Source organism: Numenius arquata, chromosome 4, assembly GCF_964106895.1.
Source record: "Numenius arquata chromosome 4, bNumArq3.hap1.1, whole genome shotgun sequence".
Lineage (NCBI taxonomy): Eukaryota > Metazoa > Chordata > Aves > Charadriiformes > Scolopacidae > Numenius > Numenius arquata.
This window is the reverse complement of record NC_133579.1, coordinates 23,329,109-23,347,289: the sequence shown is the minus strand read 5'-3', so window position 1 is coordinate 23,347,289 and position 18,181 is coordinate 23,329,109. Positions and strand designations below refer to the sequence as shown.

At 39.4% G+C, this 18,181-nt stretch overlaps 1 protein-coding gene across 4 annotated transcripts in view; it reads right to left on the bottom strand.

The window, feature by feature from the left end:
* The window catches only part of PTPRM (protein tyrosine phosphatase receptor type M), a 481,541-nt gene that overhangs the window by 313,582 nt on the left and 149,778 nt on the right, over nt 1-18,181 (bottom strand). For all 4 annotated transcript variants that reach the window (XM_074146330.1, XM_074146332.1, XM_074146329.1 and 1 more), the window contains exon 3: nt 11,107-11,372. In XM_074146330.1, the coding sequence (XP_074002431.1) occupies nt 11,107-11,372 (266 nt within the window). The remainder of the gene's footprint in view (nt 1-11,106; nt 11,373-18,181) is intronic.

Below are 18,181 nucleotides of genomic sequence, written 5' to 3'. Positions count from 1 at the left end.
AATTGCCTCTTGTAACTAGTCTCAGAAGTACACCGAGGAAGACAAAGGTTAGAAACTTTTTTTCACACATATGCTATACCTGACCTCAGAACAGATGCAGAAGGACACTATATACTACATCCTTTACTGCAATTATTTCAGCAGAAAGAGAATGATACAGAATACAAACATGTCACAAGGATAATATACAGCCCTGTAATATTATATCACAGTTTCCTGGTGTTGAATATACAATGGCAGAGCACTGATTCTGATTTTAAAACAGACCTTGAGGTGAGCAAATTCTTCACCACTTCTTGCCTCTGCCTTCTCCCATCTCTCTCATTGCTCCATCTGTGGACACCAATCTTGTCCTTCTCTCACAAATATAATTTTCCTAAACTCTGTCCATTTCTCCCTCTCAATCTCGCAGTGAAATTGCTGTAAATACGACTTTAACTCCATATGGCTGACAAGGAAAAAACTACTTTTCATTCTAGTTCTGTCTCCTGTCCTTACAAAAATTTCAACCTACAGTGCTAATGTTGCCCCCAGGTGAATCAGGCAGCAACAAGAAAAAACAAAACAGCAACGAGAAGAGTCTGAAAGTCATCAAACAAATTTTGCAGAAACAAGCTCTGCAAGAAAAGGATATGGCCTGTGATCTTCTAAATGCCCAAAAGCACTGTCATGGCGCTTGAACCTGGTATTGGCGATCCACACCAAGAGACTGGACAGGGTATGGATTTGGCTCCCAGCACTCAATAGGTCGTCCAGAGCAAGTCTATTTGGAATTTCAAAGCATTTCTTTCCTACAAAGCAGAAAATCTCCTGGTGGAATCAAAGTCTTAGGAACTATGTTGGGAACCAGAAGTTCTTAAAGAAGAAAAAGGCACAAATTCTTGAAGAATAACTTGCATTCAAAGACCTGAAAGAGCTTTTCCAACCATGATCGTTCTTACGATCATCTTAACAGCCTTGAAATGGAAATACAGAGAGACAGGTGACGTGCTTAAAGTTATCCTAAGTTTTGATGGCAGTGCAAGACCCAGAATGCAGCTCCTGTTTTCACCTATGAACTTTGAAGAAAGAGCAAGCATTTCTCTCTATTAACAAATGTAACAAACAGTTGCATGTTCTCAGCTTGTGTTATGATCTCTGAAAAAAAGTGGTTATGCTGGTGGGCATGAGAACCATGGCACAGCCCCGGGAACCTGTAGTTAATGCAGGGATGTTACAACACGGTGGTGAAGAACAGGGAGCAGAGAGCCAGGTCTCAGAAACAGTGGAAAAGTTTCCCATGGAAATATGCTGCCACTAAGAAAGTAATTGAATTAACTCAATCTAAGCGTGGAGGCAAAGACCTGCCTGTAAAACACAGAGGACTGGGACAGTTTCTGATTTTTCTTCTGTATTCCTTAGAGGCTTTGAGTTTTCTCTCTTAAGAAGAAAAAACACGGGTAACCTTCTAGTTTTTATTGAAATACAACTTTAAAAAAAACCCCAAACATAAACTCCCTCTCTTTTGGAGCACTCAACATAAGAAGGTCTGCGCAAAGCCAGCTGAAAGGGCTACCTGATCCATCATCCCATCACTGCAGAGCAGAGGAGGTTTTTTTCAGGTTCTTCACTTTTAGATATGCTACATTCTAGAAAAGTCCACAAGGAATTGGCACATGGACACCTCTAAGGCAGCCAGCCAAACCAGTCAGAAGTTTTCTGCTAAAAATATTACTGCCAGATAATGGGGATTTAACGATTTTTTTAAAAGTTGCATAAAAGTGCCTTTTCTGAGGAATTACTTGACTTTCAACAAACCCAAATACCTGAAACTTAGAAAAGAAAACATACACAATACCCAAGTAGAAGATCTCAAAATAATTTCTATAATTTATAACCGGGGTGCTTAGATACTCTCGGAGAGCCAGTAGCTAAGTATTTCACTATTGCAATACACTCGCAGGCAAACAAACCTGTTCCTTCACAGGCAAAAACTACAACCTCGAAAGAAATAATTCGGACCTGCTGATGACAACAGACAAAGACTCATTGAGTGATCTAAAATATCCTGCTGTATTTCTAAACATACCAAAACCCCCATTAACACAAATAAGCCAGGCAATACATCAGGAAACTGCTAGCTGGACAGAATATTAAATTACAATTATTGTCATTAAAGGGGGCATGTTCCTAGGAAAAGTAATACAAATTGAAATATTGTCACTTTAATCATGCTTCCATTAAAAGAATAGCCAAGCTGATATCAACTTAAATGATTGTTAAGTTTTGGCCTCTTCTGACATAAAATATGCAATTTGTTGTAAATGGAAAGAGACACTACAGGCAGCAGTGACACACCATCACCAAAGAGACATCGCTGATGTGCCTTTTACTTCATATATTCAAGAACATGACACATATTCCAAGAACAGCAATATTATTTCCACTCTGTTCACAAGCTGTGAAAAACTATCAACTGCTGTATCCAAATCCAGAATTTTGCTTTATTTAAATTAATAAATTAAGATTATGGACTAAAATATCTGCTTAACTAACCATTTTCCCTTTTTACACTAAAAAAATAATAATTTCATCTTACATATGACACATTTCTGAAAGTCCCATAAATGTGCTGCATACTCTAAAAGGGTGCTCAAGAACAGGCCTAGAAACACTTCTGGTAGCTCATTTATTCATACAAAAGCTTATATTAGCGCTATCAAGACTATTTACAAATCTGGATCAGTTCTGCTAGTAATTTCACAGAATCTCAGAATCTTCATGGTTGGAAGGGACCTTTGAGATCATTGAGTCCAACCACACACAAAAAAAAAAAACCCACCACCAAAAAAAAAAAAACAACCCCACACTTAAAAAAAAAACCCACAGACACAAACCAACAATCTCGGGCACTAGAGCATGCCCTGAAGTGCCATGTCTACATGTTTCTTAATACCTCCAGGGATGGCGACTCCACCACCTCCCTGGGCAGGCTGTTCCAGTGCCTGACCACTCTCTCAGTAAAGTAATTCTTCCTAATATCTAATCTAATCCTCCCCTGCTGCAACTTCATACCATTTCCTCTGGTCCTGTCATTATTCATTTGGGAGAAGAGGTCAACACCCATCTCTCTACAACCAGTTCCCTCAGCCTCTCCTCATATGACTTGTTCTCTAGACCCACCACCAGCTTGGTGGCCACCTGGGCACACTGCTGGCTCATGTTAAGCCAGCTGTCCACCAATACCCCCAGGTCCTTTTCTGCTGGGCAGCTTTCCAGACACTCTTCACCAAGCCTGTAGCGTTGCCTGGGGTTGTTGTGACCAAAATGCAGAACCTGGCACTTGGCCTTATTAAACCTCATCTCATTGGCCTTGGCCCATGGATCCAACCTGTCCAGGTCCTTCTGTAAGCAGATCAACACTCCCACCTAGCTTGGTGTCATCTGCAATCTTACTGAGGGTGCACTCAATCCCCTCATCCAGATCATCAATAAAGATATTAAACAATACTGGCCCCAAAACTGATCCCTGAGGGACACCACTGATGACCGGCCGCCAACAAGATTTCACCCCATTAATCACAACTCTCTGGGCACAGCCATCCAGCCAGTTTTTTACCCAAGTGAAGAGATATGAACTAGAATATTCACTAAAAATGAAACCTAGAAACTTATTTCATGCCATTTTTTTTCCATCATTTCACATTTGAAAAGTTGCTGGTCTTGTAAAAGTTAACATTTCTACTCCCACCTCCAAACTCCGCATTTCCTCAGGGCTGACTGACGCAACACCTGCAGGCAATACAAAAGACCCCAGTCAAAATAGAGACAACACTCCAGCTACGTCAGACTGGGCAGCCCTTGGATTTTTTCGCCTATTATTCCACCTCCTTATCAGTCAGGAAACAACCGGTTAAAACACTGAATTCATTTAGTCAGGAAAAATGCTGCCGAATGTTGGCCCAAGAGCTGTTTTACACCACTCCCCCGCCTCGCAGGCCTGCCAAACAGGAACCAGGGAAGTGGCTTAGCACTGCACTGTCCCTGATCCTCCCTGCTTCAGTGAAGAGCAAAATTAGCTTTTCATTCCTGCCACTTCCCCTTGCTACCTATGAACAAAGAAAGGGGGTCTGCTCACCAACATAAATGCTTACTGCTGAAAATGTGCGACTCAAGATAACTTGGCTGTTCCAAAGAACAATAGAAATAAACAGGTTTTGTTGCCACACAACCTCACTCCGTGAATTCCTGCCTTTGTTGTTGCGAAATTGAAACGCTTTTAGTCAAAAGGTGGATTGTACCTAAAATAAACACTCCCTACTTCACACGACTTAAAAATAGCAGTTTGCAAAAACAAGAGAGAGAAAGGAGTGTTAAGAAAGTAACTTCACGTCAGGCTGCGATCCCGCTTCCCCGCGCCCCTGGTCAGTGGGCAGTGATGGCTTCTCCCTGCAGAGAGTGCCTCTCTTTGACTGTATTTTACAAGCCCTGGGGAAAAGTTTTTCTCCAGAAAACTGGCATTGGTTTGTACCCCCGGGGGTTGAGTTCTCCTCTCCCCTTTTGACTCATCCTAGGACTACCCGCTTTATAACCAGGGGCACAATCACCCTTTGACGGCTGCTGCCTCGTCAAAGCCATGTGAAGGGTGGTTCCTGACCTGATTCAGTCCCAGGCCCCACAGAAACCCATCACAGCTGATTGACTTGGGCTGCTTAAAACATGGTCAGGCCTCCCTGGCTGGGAATTTGCTTTATGCCATGTCCTTCCCCACTTCTCACTGCTACACAACTACCATTTGGCACTCACACATGCACTCAAGCACATTAAACAAGATTTTGGTGGTTGCTGCCAACATGAGATTCCAAAGAAACCTCTTATGGGTGAGCAACACCGAAAACTGAGCTCCTGACGCTAAGGCTTATTAAATCTTATTATTCTCTTTCTGTTTTCAAACTAGTTGTTGTCTTATATTTCTCTACTGAAGACCCAGTAGCTTTCTCGGTTTAGGAACAAGGGATGAGAGAAAATAACAGAGCCTTGTGTACATGACAAAAAGCACGCACCTGTTTACTGTTGGCCATTTTTAGACTGCTGGGGCTTTTAAATTTAGGTATGCGGTTTGCCCTGGTGCATCTTTCTCAAAATAACTATTCCAAAATCACCCAACTCAGTGAAGAAGATCTATTTAAGATGCCTGTCACAGGGTTGGTGAGTAAAAACGCAATATGCATTTCAAAGTTTCCTTTGAGTTCAAAGCGCAGCTCAGGAACCATATGCGTGCAGCTGAATGCAACACACACAACACGTGAGAATGTGAGTCTGACCTTTACCACACACGAAGCTTAATTCTCTGTCCTAGCTGATGACTTCAGTACATTGCATGAATCAAACTCCAAGCAAAGCATGTACAAAGCAGGTTATGAAACAAATGAAAGTTTAAGTCCAGATTTGAAAAGGTAGGTTGCATCTACTGCTTCTTATTCCCTAAACTCCTAATTTACAGGGGAAAGTGTCAGAATGGTAAAGGGTAAATCTCATCTCAGTGTGAAGTGATACCATGTAAGTCCTTTGTGTCCTTACTAAAAAAGATCAGGAATTACTGCCAGGCTCTTATCCCATTTTCTCATTCTAGCTTCATAGGAATTCATGTTTAAAGAAGGTGCAACGGCATAGAGTAGTGTTGCTCCACTGGAAGCTATTTTTAATCCTTTCAATTCCATTTCTGGATTTTAAAACTGCACTGTTTGTTGTGTTATTTAATCAAGATTTGTTTCAGCTCGCTGCTGCCATGCCTGACTCCTAGCAAACAAAGGAAATAATTCAAAAAATAAAAACTGATAGGAGGACGGTGTGTAACTTCCAACGGTGCTGTGCCAAATTGCTTGCTCGCAGGGTTAGGAGCAGGGAACACAAGCCGCTCACCAGACTCAACCCAGTAGCGGCATTTTGCATGTTGTAAAGTTCCAAAACTGCAGTGCTTCAAAAACATAAAATATATTTAAAATACTACTAATTGGTCAGAGAATCATTAATTAACATAAGGAAAAAGAAAAAAAATTACTCCAGTACCCCAAATACACAAAACAGGAAAACAACTCTGAAATCAACAGATTTTCCTCCTGCTAAAAGATCGAAATGAGGGGCAGAAAACAACACATTAAAGAAAACAAACCCCCAAACAAACCCCCAAAACCCCTCCCACCCTCTCCTCACTAGAGGAGTAGCCTTTTCAGGACTGACTTGTATCTCAAAGCATCAATTTTAGAGCCTCTCGACCTACTGAGACTGCTCCCCGAGAATCCAAAAACAGGCTCACCATTACCCATAGAAATCTACATAGCATTTAATCCTTTTTCTGTGTACATCTTAATTCTATTCAAGTAAGGAGGAGGGTGAAGGTCTTAGTAATTATGCGAAGCCTCGTTTTGTTTGCAGGCTGTCTCTAATGGCACAATAAACTCCTTGATGCTCTTGCTTTAAGATGCACCAAGTAGACGATATCCCAGCAAAGCAAACAATTTCTCCTGTGACCAATGATAAAAAGAGGAAGCCAATGCCCCCTCAGGGGAGCACTCCTAAAGGGATTTTATAATACAGAAATAAGACTAACTCCTGTAGAAATATCCCAGAGACTTCAAAACAAATAGCTCGGAGACCAGGAGGCACAGCAGAAAAGAACAAGCTGTGCTGATTATCTTTGACCCTCAGAAGGTGTTTGGCAGCTTGAACCTACGTTACTGCAACTATACTGTAATCAGTAACTGGACTGCAAGGTAGACATATGCTAAAGTCAAAGGAAGATGTTAAGCGGTAGCACTCAGAAGACCATTAATTATGTAATTAAATATATCCTTAATCACCAGAATACTTAACAATTTAAGTTTAAATAAGCAGTAATTAAACTACAATTAGTGTTGTTACATGCAGGTTATCATTGTGATTTATATATGTAGCACAGCTTTCATATGGGGTGAAACCTACACAAATAATTACCTAGTAAAAAGAAAAGTGTATACTAAAAGAAATTTATTGCTTTATTCAGAGACTGTACTTCTAAAGAGTCAATTCTAAATGGAAACCCAACATGAAAGGTATTAAGAAGCTTGGATAACTGGTGCTACAATAATAAAATACTGTTAATTATTAAATCTTTTGAATGCTTTGCATATATGTGTTAATAATACGTGGTTTAAACAAATAAATCTTTAGAAGTTGGATTAAAATTCACTCCACAATATGTAATCCAATTTGTAGTCGGCTACCATTAGTGAGAGTTATTTTGCTTAAGTTTTTCATGAATCAACAGCAAAACAGACCAACACCACGGTGTTTTTAAGGATCCTGAATTGTATAAATATTGTAACTGAAATGTTATCATATATAATTTGTCTTCAGAGTTCTGTAGTACATTTTGGTTTCATTTGCTGCTAGACACATTCCTACTAATGGAATGGAATTATAAGGCATTCACAAACATGCAGATCCCTACACGGATATGTGATTTAAAACACAACAGAGAAAATCACACAATTACATTGCTTTGTCCCTTCATCTACCAATGCTGAGTCTTTTCCTGAAGGTTACTCATTGGGAAAATACCAACCTTCATATGCGAAAAGTTAAAAAGGGCTCTATCTTTCCTTAAAAATCTTCTTTTCTTAATTTTGTTCAATAGGGTCAGACAGCCTCAGAAAATCCCTGCGAAGAAGTCTTGTACGTTTTGGAGGTTATGTGAGAAACACACTGGTTTGTGCCGAAAGAGGTCAGAGTTTTGGAATCAAATGAATAGCAGCTTAGGCAAAAGAGCTGGTGCTAGACACCTGTCAGATGGGCCCTCTGCCTTCTCCACACAGATGACATGCAGACATCTGAGCTCCCACCTAACTTGGAGTGGATGCACCTTCTCACAAGATCCACATATACCCTCTCTCTTCCTGCCCTTCTCCCAGCTGCTTGCCACTAACTTTCTGCCTCCCCTCCAAAACAGACTCTGTGAAGAAGAAAAAGCATGAACACAGACGAAAAGAGTTCAGAAACAATGAGAAATTGAAAATGTCACCGGACAAGTGAGGAAATTGCATCACAGTTTTCTGAGAGCATGGAGGCAATCAAAATTGAGACAACTGACCGTAAGCTGTTAAAATGGAGACAGACCTTCTTCAAGAACAAATTAGCTTATCTACAGTGAAACCAGTGGAGTTACCCTATTTTACACTGATTCCATGGACCACCACAGATATTACTATAGCATAAGACACTTTGGGACATCAGCTAAATTGCAATACCTAACCAAGTATTATTTCAGACTATATGCAAAAAATGTGAAGAAAATTTCTTACTATACTCTTCAGGGAAAGAAAGATTATGTAAAAATTTCTATATTTCCAGAGGGAAAGAGAGCACCTGGAATCCATTACAGACAGACTCAGGTGTCTATTATATACCAGCTGATACATGGTAATTTGCTAAACTGCAGTACCCCATCCAAGCATATAAGGACTGACCTACGAATCACGGTGAACAGTCCAGATGGTAGGTCTCGAGTAGAAAGCAGACTAGAAATGTTACCTTTCTATGGCCAAACAGCCATATTGCTCAGACATCAGTTAGATGTATCATACTGTTAGAAATATGACACAGATTATTACTAATAACAATAACATTTAAAACTGTCAGAGCTTGCCTGTATTTTATTAACCTCTTAATTTAGCTTAAATTTACTAGTCAGAGTCAAGGCTTCTTCTATTCCCCTGTCCACATTAGCATTTTGTTTCAGAGCTAGAGTGAGGTGTTGAAGCACAATCCTCATCTCTACTGACAGCTGGTTCACAGAGCAGTTCTGTTGCATGAAAACCAAACTCCTTTCAGAAGACAGGGAATTGGCAGCTCCTCTAATAATTCACTTCAAACCCAGGTCCAGACTTGGTCGTGAGCGACAGACACAGTCACACAGTGACGTGTACCACATAGCGCTCCTGAACCACCCAGTATGCTCACAAAACCCTCCAGTAGATCCCCTGTTACAAATGGCCCAGAGTTTTATCTGATGTCAGCCACGAAATTGTCTGTGGGATGCTTTACTCCTCTTGCACCATCCACTGAGGCTAACAACACAGAGTGGTCCTCATTATTTCAGTCAAGGTAGAAAGGCTCTTTGGCATCACTGGAGAGGATTCTCAACACTGGCATCAAATCAGTAACGTGGGGTCCACAATCTTGCAGTAAGGTCACAGAATCATGAAACACCTTGAGTTGGAAGGGACCCATAAAGACCACTGAGTCCAAATCCCTGCTCCTTGCAGGACTACCTAAAACTAAACCATATGACTAACAGCATCGTCCAAACACTCCTTGAACTCTGACAGCCAACAGAATACACATTGCCCTTTCACCCTGAGAGATGTAAAGGTATGTCTAAACCAAGCTTGGACTCTGTGATCAGGATACAGCCTCATGCTTCAGAAAGGCAGGTAGTACGCAGCTTCCACCACAATGCTGAGGTGAACCTCAACTCTGCTAATATGCCTGCCCTTCTGGAAAAGGTGCTGGTATTCCCTCATCAAGCCCACAGCCAATTATAGGAGATCCACATCACGAGTGCTCCCAGTGAAGTTTGCCGAAATGTCCACAAACTTACCCTGAATGCTCTCCAGGAAGCCCTGATGATGCAGTTGTAGCAATTCTTAGCCACCTTGGGCAGAGCACTGGATGCAAATGCGGACCCTGTCAATATGCCCTACAAAACTAAGCAACACGCTATTTGAAGCAAGAGGAAATGAATGAGTGTGCTCTTTTGGGTCTGCAAGTATTGCACCCACTTCCAGGTATCCTTGTTCCAAGAACAAGATGGTCCTGACACTCCAAAATTGTCTTTCGGACCAGGACTTTCTATCAGTTGTGGGTGAAACAATCAGAGGGAAAGAATCCAGAAAGTTCTTCAGCTTATTTTTTTCCTTAGAGGAAAAAGGCTTCAACAGGAACGGCTTCAGTTCACTTGAGACTTCCTCACAGATCAGCCGCTGCAGCCATGAAGAGGTCCAACTATAAGTCCCCAGAGTACCTTGCAGTGGACATTGCCAAACTCATGAGAATACGATGGGGCACCAAACAACACATGCAGGAAGAGAAACAAGGCTCTGCCACATGTGACACTAGTAGCCAGGGCACTAATGTAGGAATTAATATATTATCGTCCCCTGGAATGACACCATGAAATGAATTCCTAGGGAGGTCTGCAGTCAAAGAACCCCCATCTTTGGGATGGCTTTGCTTCAGAAAGCTTCAAACCATAAGTATGGTGACAATGTTAAGCAGGAGGGACCAAATAAAATCCAAACCAAACTTTCCAAACTGCAAGTGAAGATGTGAGGAGCCTTAATAACATTTTTGATTTACTGGTCTGCTATTATTACACCAAATTACCTGCTTGTGGAGACACAGGCATGGGACTTCATGGGAAGAAAGAGAAAAAAAACCCTGTTGAACTACTATACCACAGTGAATGATTATATAATCTGTAAACTTTCCTACAGAAAAGCAGCATCCTAAGGAACTGTCAAGTGAAATTCTCCCTAAATCTTTAGGATGTAATCAGAAGCCCATTCCTTTGATAGCTACTGTTATATTTATGTTTACTACTGGATAGAAAATATGGCTATTACATTCAAACTGAAGATTCAAACCGAGGATTCGAAGGATTCTGCTGGTTCTAAAGCAACAAGTATTGCTGATCTAAATGAAACTTGAAGACTCTACTGCAATAAAATCTATTGGCATTCAATTCCAGCATCTCTAATGAACTGAAAGAATGAGTGAATTTATTATGGAGAAACAGAGGTAATTGACTGAAATCAATGGCAAAATTTCTAAATTGTTTCAATATAATTATTCCATCCACATTTAAAGCACATGTGTGTGCATACATTTCATACACCTCTATAAATACACGTAAACATATAAACACAGCCATGTATATATAAAAACAAACATTTAGCATATCTACAAAAATATAATTAAGAAAAAGATCAACAAGACATACTGAAAGATATTTTGATTTCAAGTCAAAAAGATGACTAAGAACCAGGTGACTACTATGAGAAACAAAATTTCATAAAAAGTAAAACATACCTGATAAAAATTAGGCCAGAAAGTGCTAATTGCCAGTTCCGCTCTGTTCCAAGTAGCAGTGATAGATGTGTTCCAGACCGGGTTACCAATAGGACCATCATTAACTTTCACATATATATTCAAAGTGCCAGGGCTAGATCCACTCTTGCTTGAAACATAATAGTGGAAATCAATACAATGTGTATCATTTTCTTTCAGATGGGGTAGCAGGAGGTGAGCTTTCTGTCCCGCAAATCTCCCAGATGTATTCACCAACATGAAAGAACCTGCAAAACAAAAGTTACTAGTTCAATTTCCCCTTTATTTTCCTTTCCTTAATATGGTGATCTAAAGTTAAAGCATCATTAAAAGAAATAATCATTTTGCTTTGCCTCTACTAACATAACAGTAATTAGCATTTGTAATCTGTATTAATCTCAAATTAATTTTGAGAATTTCAAGATTCTTTTCCAAAGCTAGTAAATAATACTAGAATCCTTATTTTACAGTTGGAGAAAGAAAGAGACAAATAAAAAAACATGGAAGAAGTGATCTGCGCTGCACTTGAATCTACAGATGTTAGAAGAGAACCAGTTGTAGGTCCCAATTATCTGAGTATTTTTGCATGCAGAGTCTGTATTGGGTTTGTGTGGTCACATTTTGGTAGCAGGGGGGCTATGGAGATGACTTCTGTGAGAAGTTGCTAGAAGCTTCCCCTACATCTGATAGAGCCAATACCAGTCAGCTCCAAGACAAACACACCACTGGCCAAGGACAATCCCATCAGCAACAGTGGTAGTGCCTCTGTGATAACATATTTAAGAAGGTTAAAAAAACCCCTATGCAACAGCAGCCGGAGACAGGAGTGAGAACATGTGAGAGAAACAACTCTGCAGACACCAAGGTCTGTGAAGAACAGGGGGAGGAGGTGCTCCAGGCACCAGAGCAGGGATTCCCCAAGAGCCCGTGATGAAGACCATAGTGAGGCAGGCTGTCCCCCTGCAGCCCATGCAGGTTAACGGTGGAGCAGATATCAAATATCCACCTGCAACCTGTGGAGGACCCCACGCTGGAGCAGGTGGATGCCTGAAGGACGCTGTTACCCCATGGACAGCCCATGCTGGAGCAGGTTTGCTGGCAGGACCTGTGACCCGTGGGGGACCCACGCTGGAATAGTCTGTTCGTGAAGGACTCTACCCTGTGGAAGGGACCCACACTGGAGCAGGGGAAGAGCGTGAAGAGTCCTACCCTGGAGGAGGAAGGAACAGCAGCGAGAACATGTGATGAACTGACCACAGCCCCCATTGCCTGTCCTCCTGCACCGCTGTGGGGTAGGAAACAGAGAAATCAGGAGTAAAGTTAAGCCTGGGAAGAAGGGAGGAATGCGAAGAAGGTATTTTAAGACTTAGTTTTTATTTCTCATTATCCTACTCTGATTTGAGTAGTAATAAATTAAATTAATTTCTCTGAATCAAGTCTGTTTTGCCCATGATGGTAACTGTTGCATGATCTCTCTACCTCTATCTCGACCTACAAGGCTTTTGTCATATTTTCTCCCTTGTCCAGTTGAGCAGGAGGATGACAGAGCAGCTCTTGTGGGCACCCGGCGTTCTGCCATGGTCAACCCAGCCCAAGAGTTGCAAGGAAAACAAGGAGAAAGATATGTGCTCAGATGGTGGGATGCGGTACATGATGTAGATGGAGTCCCAAATGTTCTCAATTCCTTAGCCTCACTCTAGCTAACCACCAACTACGTCCTTGACTGATGAAGTGCGACAATTGTTTCCTGGACTCAAGAGGTGAGAAAAGAAGGTACAAATGGAAATATCCAGTGAAATTGATAAGCTTTACAGGAGAAAAAAAAAAAAGGAGACAGTGTGAATTTTACACTATGGTCCCAACTTAAACAACAAACAACAAGAAACGTAAAGGTATAGTTCCAATAAAATTACGTTCAAACAGCTCTCACATGAACAGCTAACTCAATTTATGCTCTATTTTTCATTGCCTATTAATGTGTTTCATTGAAGTGTATCTTCAAAATAATCATGTTACAGATGTGCAAATAAAGAATTTGAATGACTGTATAGACATTACATTAAAAAAATACATGATTTTCAAGACATTCATAATTCTGCGTTGAACAAACCCAAAGGAAAGAATTCTATTAATACATATGCTATGATATCATAGAAGGAAATGAAATGGCACAATGTCTACTTGGGAAAGAAAACATATGAAATAAAATACATGCAGTAATTTAAACCCTTCGTTTTTCATAGAAGTCAAGAAATGGATATGTTATAGTTGCATGCTATAAACGCATAGCTAAGTGCTCTTATAAAAATATAAGCACACACATATCTCAGTTATTAGAAAACTAATTTTTAAGTTTTGTCTTTTTTTTACTTTGATGGGTGATGATACCTTGGAATTTCAATGAGATGCAACCTCTCAAGTCAGTTCTTGAAACAGAACATAAGTATTTAGACAACCTTGGTCCTGACTGCATCTTTATCTTAAATAGGTTTAACTATTCAATAATACAGTTTTACAGTTACTTCAAATTGTTTATCAAGCATAACTTCTCATTAATTTTAATTCTAGATAAAATAACTGAGCTTGTAAAGTTGACAAAAATGGAAATTAATTGTGATACAAAGGAATCTGAATATTTTACTTGCTAAAAGGCATTACTCTGTACTAAGTTTACAGACTGGTAGTTACTATAACATATTGGGACAAATCCTTATTCATTAGTAACGTAAGTAGAAGTCACTGAACATGTTTTCCAAACTCTCCTACAGAAAATTTCTGATGTTTAATTTTGCAGAAGGAAAGAAGGCAAGGCAGCCAGATTCACGTGCTTTTCCATGCAAGGACTGGTTTCTACAAGTTTCTGATTACACTCTACTCAAATCTATAGTATGCACATGTGCAACATTTTATTTCTTGCTGTGTTTCAGTAATCTAAAGTGTCAGAAGGCCACAATCAGAAAAAAAAAAGGACACACAACCCCCCCACACTATTCTAGATGGGGCAGCCAAGAGGTGGCAACTTTGCTCCTAACCCACTGACACAAACACAGGAAGGAATACTCCTTATTACTATTTTTCATGTGTGCTCACCCTGTTTCACCCTGTCATAGCAGTACACCATTTTCATACAGAACGTCCTATGTGTTTTTGACTCGTAACACAAACATCTTCAAATACTCCAATGCAGAAAGAATCAAATTTACTTCTGCAAAGACACAGTAAGGAGAAGACTTCTGTCTTTATCGGAGCTCCTTTTTACAGAGGAGACTAACCTAGTTAGTAATCTTTGGTCTTTCCAACACTTTCTTTAGTATGATGGTTCCTATGTTGTTTGTGGTCTTGGGTTGATCAAAGTATAAAATTCCCCTGTGCTGGAATTTTTAATCCTGTTGTTCAGTGATTAACTAGGATGCTGAAGGGTGAAGAAAGAATAGACACATATGCATCCTTTTAATTGTTTGACTAAACTATCACCCGAATCTCAGGAACTAAGACACCTAGCAGTGCCATGACATCACGTATGTCTTTTTGAGAAAATTTGATTTCCCACTTCTGAAGGTCTCACCAACCAGCGCTTTCAGAAGCTGAAGCTTCTTCTGTTCTAGTGCACCCAGAGAAGCATCTTCACTCATGCAACTTTTAACAAGAGTTGAAAACCAAAAGGACATTCAGCCATCTAGTGTGACCTTCTAAACCCAGAGCTGACTAAGTAACATGGAAAAGCCAGCCTAAACATATCCTCTAGACAACCTTTAAGGAAAATCTTCCTGAAGCAAGTAGGCATCTTAGGTGATGGATCCAGGATCACCTGGCTGGAGGAGCCTGGTTTCAGAAGAGAACAGACTCCTTGTACCAGGCACAGGCCATGACTTGTGTGCGTGAGAATGAAATCCCAAAGTGCCTGTGCATTAAGCTATCTAGAATCAGCCCATTTAATGTGGAGCCATTTCAAGTTAGCCAATGAAGAAAAAATAAAGCTAAGTAATGCTGCAGATGTACCTATATTCGAAATGGCGTGCTTTGCTGAAGGTACAAGAATGCGGTCTGCCTAGAATAACTAGCACTGCTTTTTTGAAGATAAATGCTTCTTTCAGTGGGCCAGATGAACATGAAACATGCACACAAGAAGTCTCAGGTACACACAGTCACCAGTATGTGGGCAAATCTAAAGTTCTGATGTAAGCCATCTACGTTCTGGGGGTGTGACAAAGGTTAAGCAAAAAGAAAACACAGATAACAAACTTCGTGGAACCCCTGAGTCGGTGCTTTAAACCTTTATTAGCCCTTGTCTTTGAAAGGCTGCCATCTCATGAAGGCTGCCCATATTTTCTTTGACAGTATCTGTTTTTCCAGGCATGTGAATTCTGATAAAGATCAATTCAGCTTCTACACCTAGTTTTAACTATGGATGTCCCCACAAGAAAAACAGCCTAATACGTATTAAAATGAAAAGGCATAATCATTAGACAGAAATCATTACATATATTTTTTTACTTAAATCCATAGAGTTTGCATAACAAAAAGAAAAAAGTTAATTGAATATATTGAAATCTTTCTTACGATTTTTTTTTTCAAATATAGTCATCTTCAGTGTTAAGTCATGTAGAAATCTTCTCTTTTGACTTTTACTATTGTCATCTGTTAAATGGATTGCTGAAATAATACTATGCCAGATCATTATATAGATCTAAAGCATGTGGATAAACTCAATACACAAATAAATGCTTAATTTTGACAAAAAAAAAGGGGGGGGGGCAGGGAGGTGACTGTGGGGAGGTGGGTTCTCAGACATGAAAAAGGAAAATAAAACCAAAAAACCACCCAAATTATACTTTCTTACAGTGGATCAGTTCTCCAGAATCATTTCTCATCTCTCACATGAGAAATACATACAAAAAATAACTGCAACTATTCACTGGTATATCTACCAGGAAAGAGTTACCTGCCAGGAAAGAAGCATTCAACTAGAAAATATGTAAAATTATAATCAATTCAGTAGTCATTTGTAAGAAGAGACAGCAAGTACACATATTGCTATAAACATATTCCTTTTAAAGTGACTGATTTCCTAGATGTGCTTTTGTGTTTAAACACATGGATGATGATAGTTTCCTCAGTCAAAAAGTTTAAATGGGATTTGCCTGGGTTCAGTGCTTAGGTCTATGTTTAGGCACTACATGCAATTTAATAGTTCGAAAGTACACACTGAAATCAAACTGAGAATAAAATCTAAGGTAGCTGATGGTGCTCAGCATCCATTAAATTTAGGCTTCTTTAATCCACAAACTTGCTAAATCATCCATGTTTCATAATTTTACTCAGAGGGTTTAAATCAACAAACTGGTGAATTTGCTACAGTTGCTGTTGTTGCTTACAGTTTCTCACTGCAAAAATGTTTCAGCAGTAATTCAGCAAATATTTGGTTCATTAAAATATTAATTCTAAAAAGACACAATACTTGAAAAAGAAAATATAGATTAAAGTTGCTCCAGAGTAAATGGGCCATCAAACATCCCAGTAATTCTCATTAGCATCAATGGAAATTTTCTGTGAAGTAAGTATGGAGGAAAATGAAATTTTGTACACAAAAAGATGCCCAAAAGATAGAGTGACATGAGAACTGCAAAAAAAAAAAAAAAGGTATTAGTTTAAAGTAAAAAAAAAAAAAAAAAGTTGACAACTGGAAAAGCAATGTACTGTCCTAAAAAAATGATGGAAACGACACAGGAGAGATTTTCCAGTCACTTCTGCAAGTTTTCAGCATGTCACATCACCTCGTTAAGAGACACTTTTTACACTTGGAATGTCAAATACAATGAAATTGAATGCAGTATCATTTTTCATGCATGAAGAAAATGTGACTAGTGAGCAAAGAAAGTTACTTTGTTGATTTTTCACCAGTCTAATACATGGTTGAGGACAAATTATTAGTTTCCCTTCCAGACTGTGACAACAGACATGACCTATACAGGTTACAATCACAATCCTATTGCATTTTCATTGGTACAAAAATAAATATAAGGAAAAAAACACTGGTGTTTAATTTATTTAGGCATCAGTACTGGTTGATTTTGATGCTCGGTGTGTGAAAAATGTGCTAAATGAAGGAAACCAGAAAGTCTGATTTTAGGAACAGACATTCTATGTGTTACCATATTAACACAACACCCTTCAGGTGCAGAAACATCTCTCTGTAAGGCTGAAAGGGATAAAAAATACCTTTTATCAAAAATGTTGTGATTAGATAGATACAAAGGGTTGCTTTTTATGAACAAAACAGCATTCTCTAAATGCCAGCCAACCCTACTGCCATCACTCACAAGGTACGGCTGCCTTTTACTAATAAAGTATCACTGACTGTGACTGCTGTGAGTGCCCAAGCCTAATTCTGTGACTGACCAAGACACTGGAACTGCTGCACATATGCAGATGAATTGCAAGGTTCAAGCATAATAAGTCCCACTTTCAGACAATGCAAATTCAGTATATATGCTCCTTTATTTATTATATTTCATATACATGGGTACGGATCATCTTGGAAGCACTGCAGAAAGCAGAAGACCTGAATTTAATAACAGCCAGCCTTTAATTCCCAAATCCAGTAAACAGAACAGGTTTTGTTTTCAGTATTTTTTCATACCATTTAATCATTTTACAGATAAAGGAAAATATGTTTTCAGGTAACGTTTGAAAATTATGGAGCTGTAATTTGAGAAATCTCTGAAAGCATGACTAGCGCTACCTAAAGAAGCCAGAACCTCTGCTCAAATGCGTCACTTCTAGATGCCATGCAACAGGTAACTGCACATAAACATCAGTGCTGCTTGCACCCCTAAATTAGCATAATGAGGTATGCCAAAATTGAGTCTTCACTTATGTGCCTGAACTAACATCTATCAGTTCTGTTCATTAACTTACAAAACATTATTGTCTCAGGTGAATTTTAAGCCTTCTTTTGAGCAATATTTACTGGTATTAAATTTCATGTGATAATTTTAAGCATTATTTATTACCCATCCTAAAAAAAAAATTAAAAAAAATAATGAATCATCTCAAC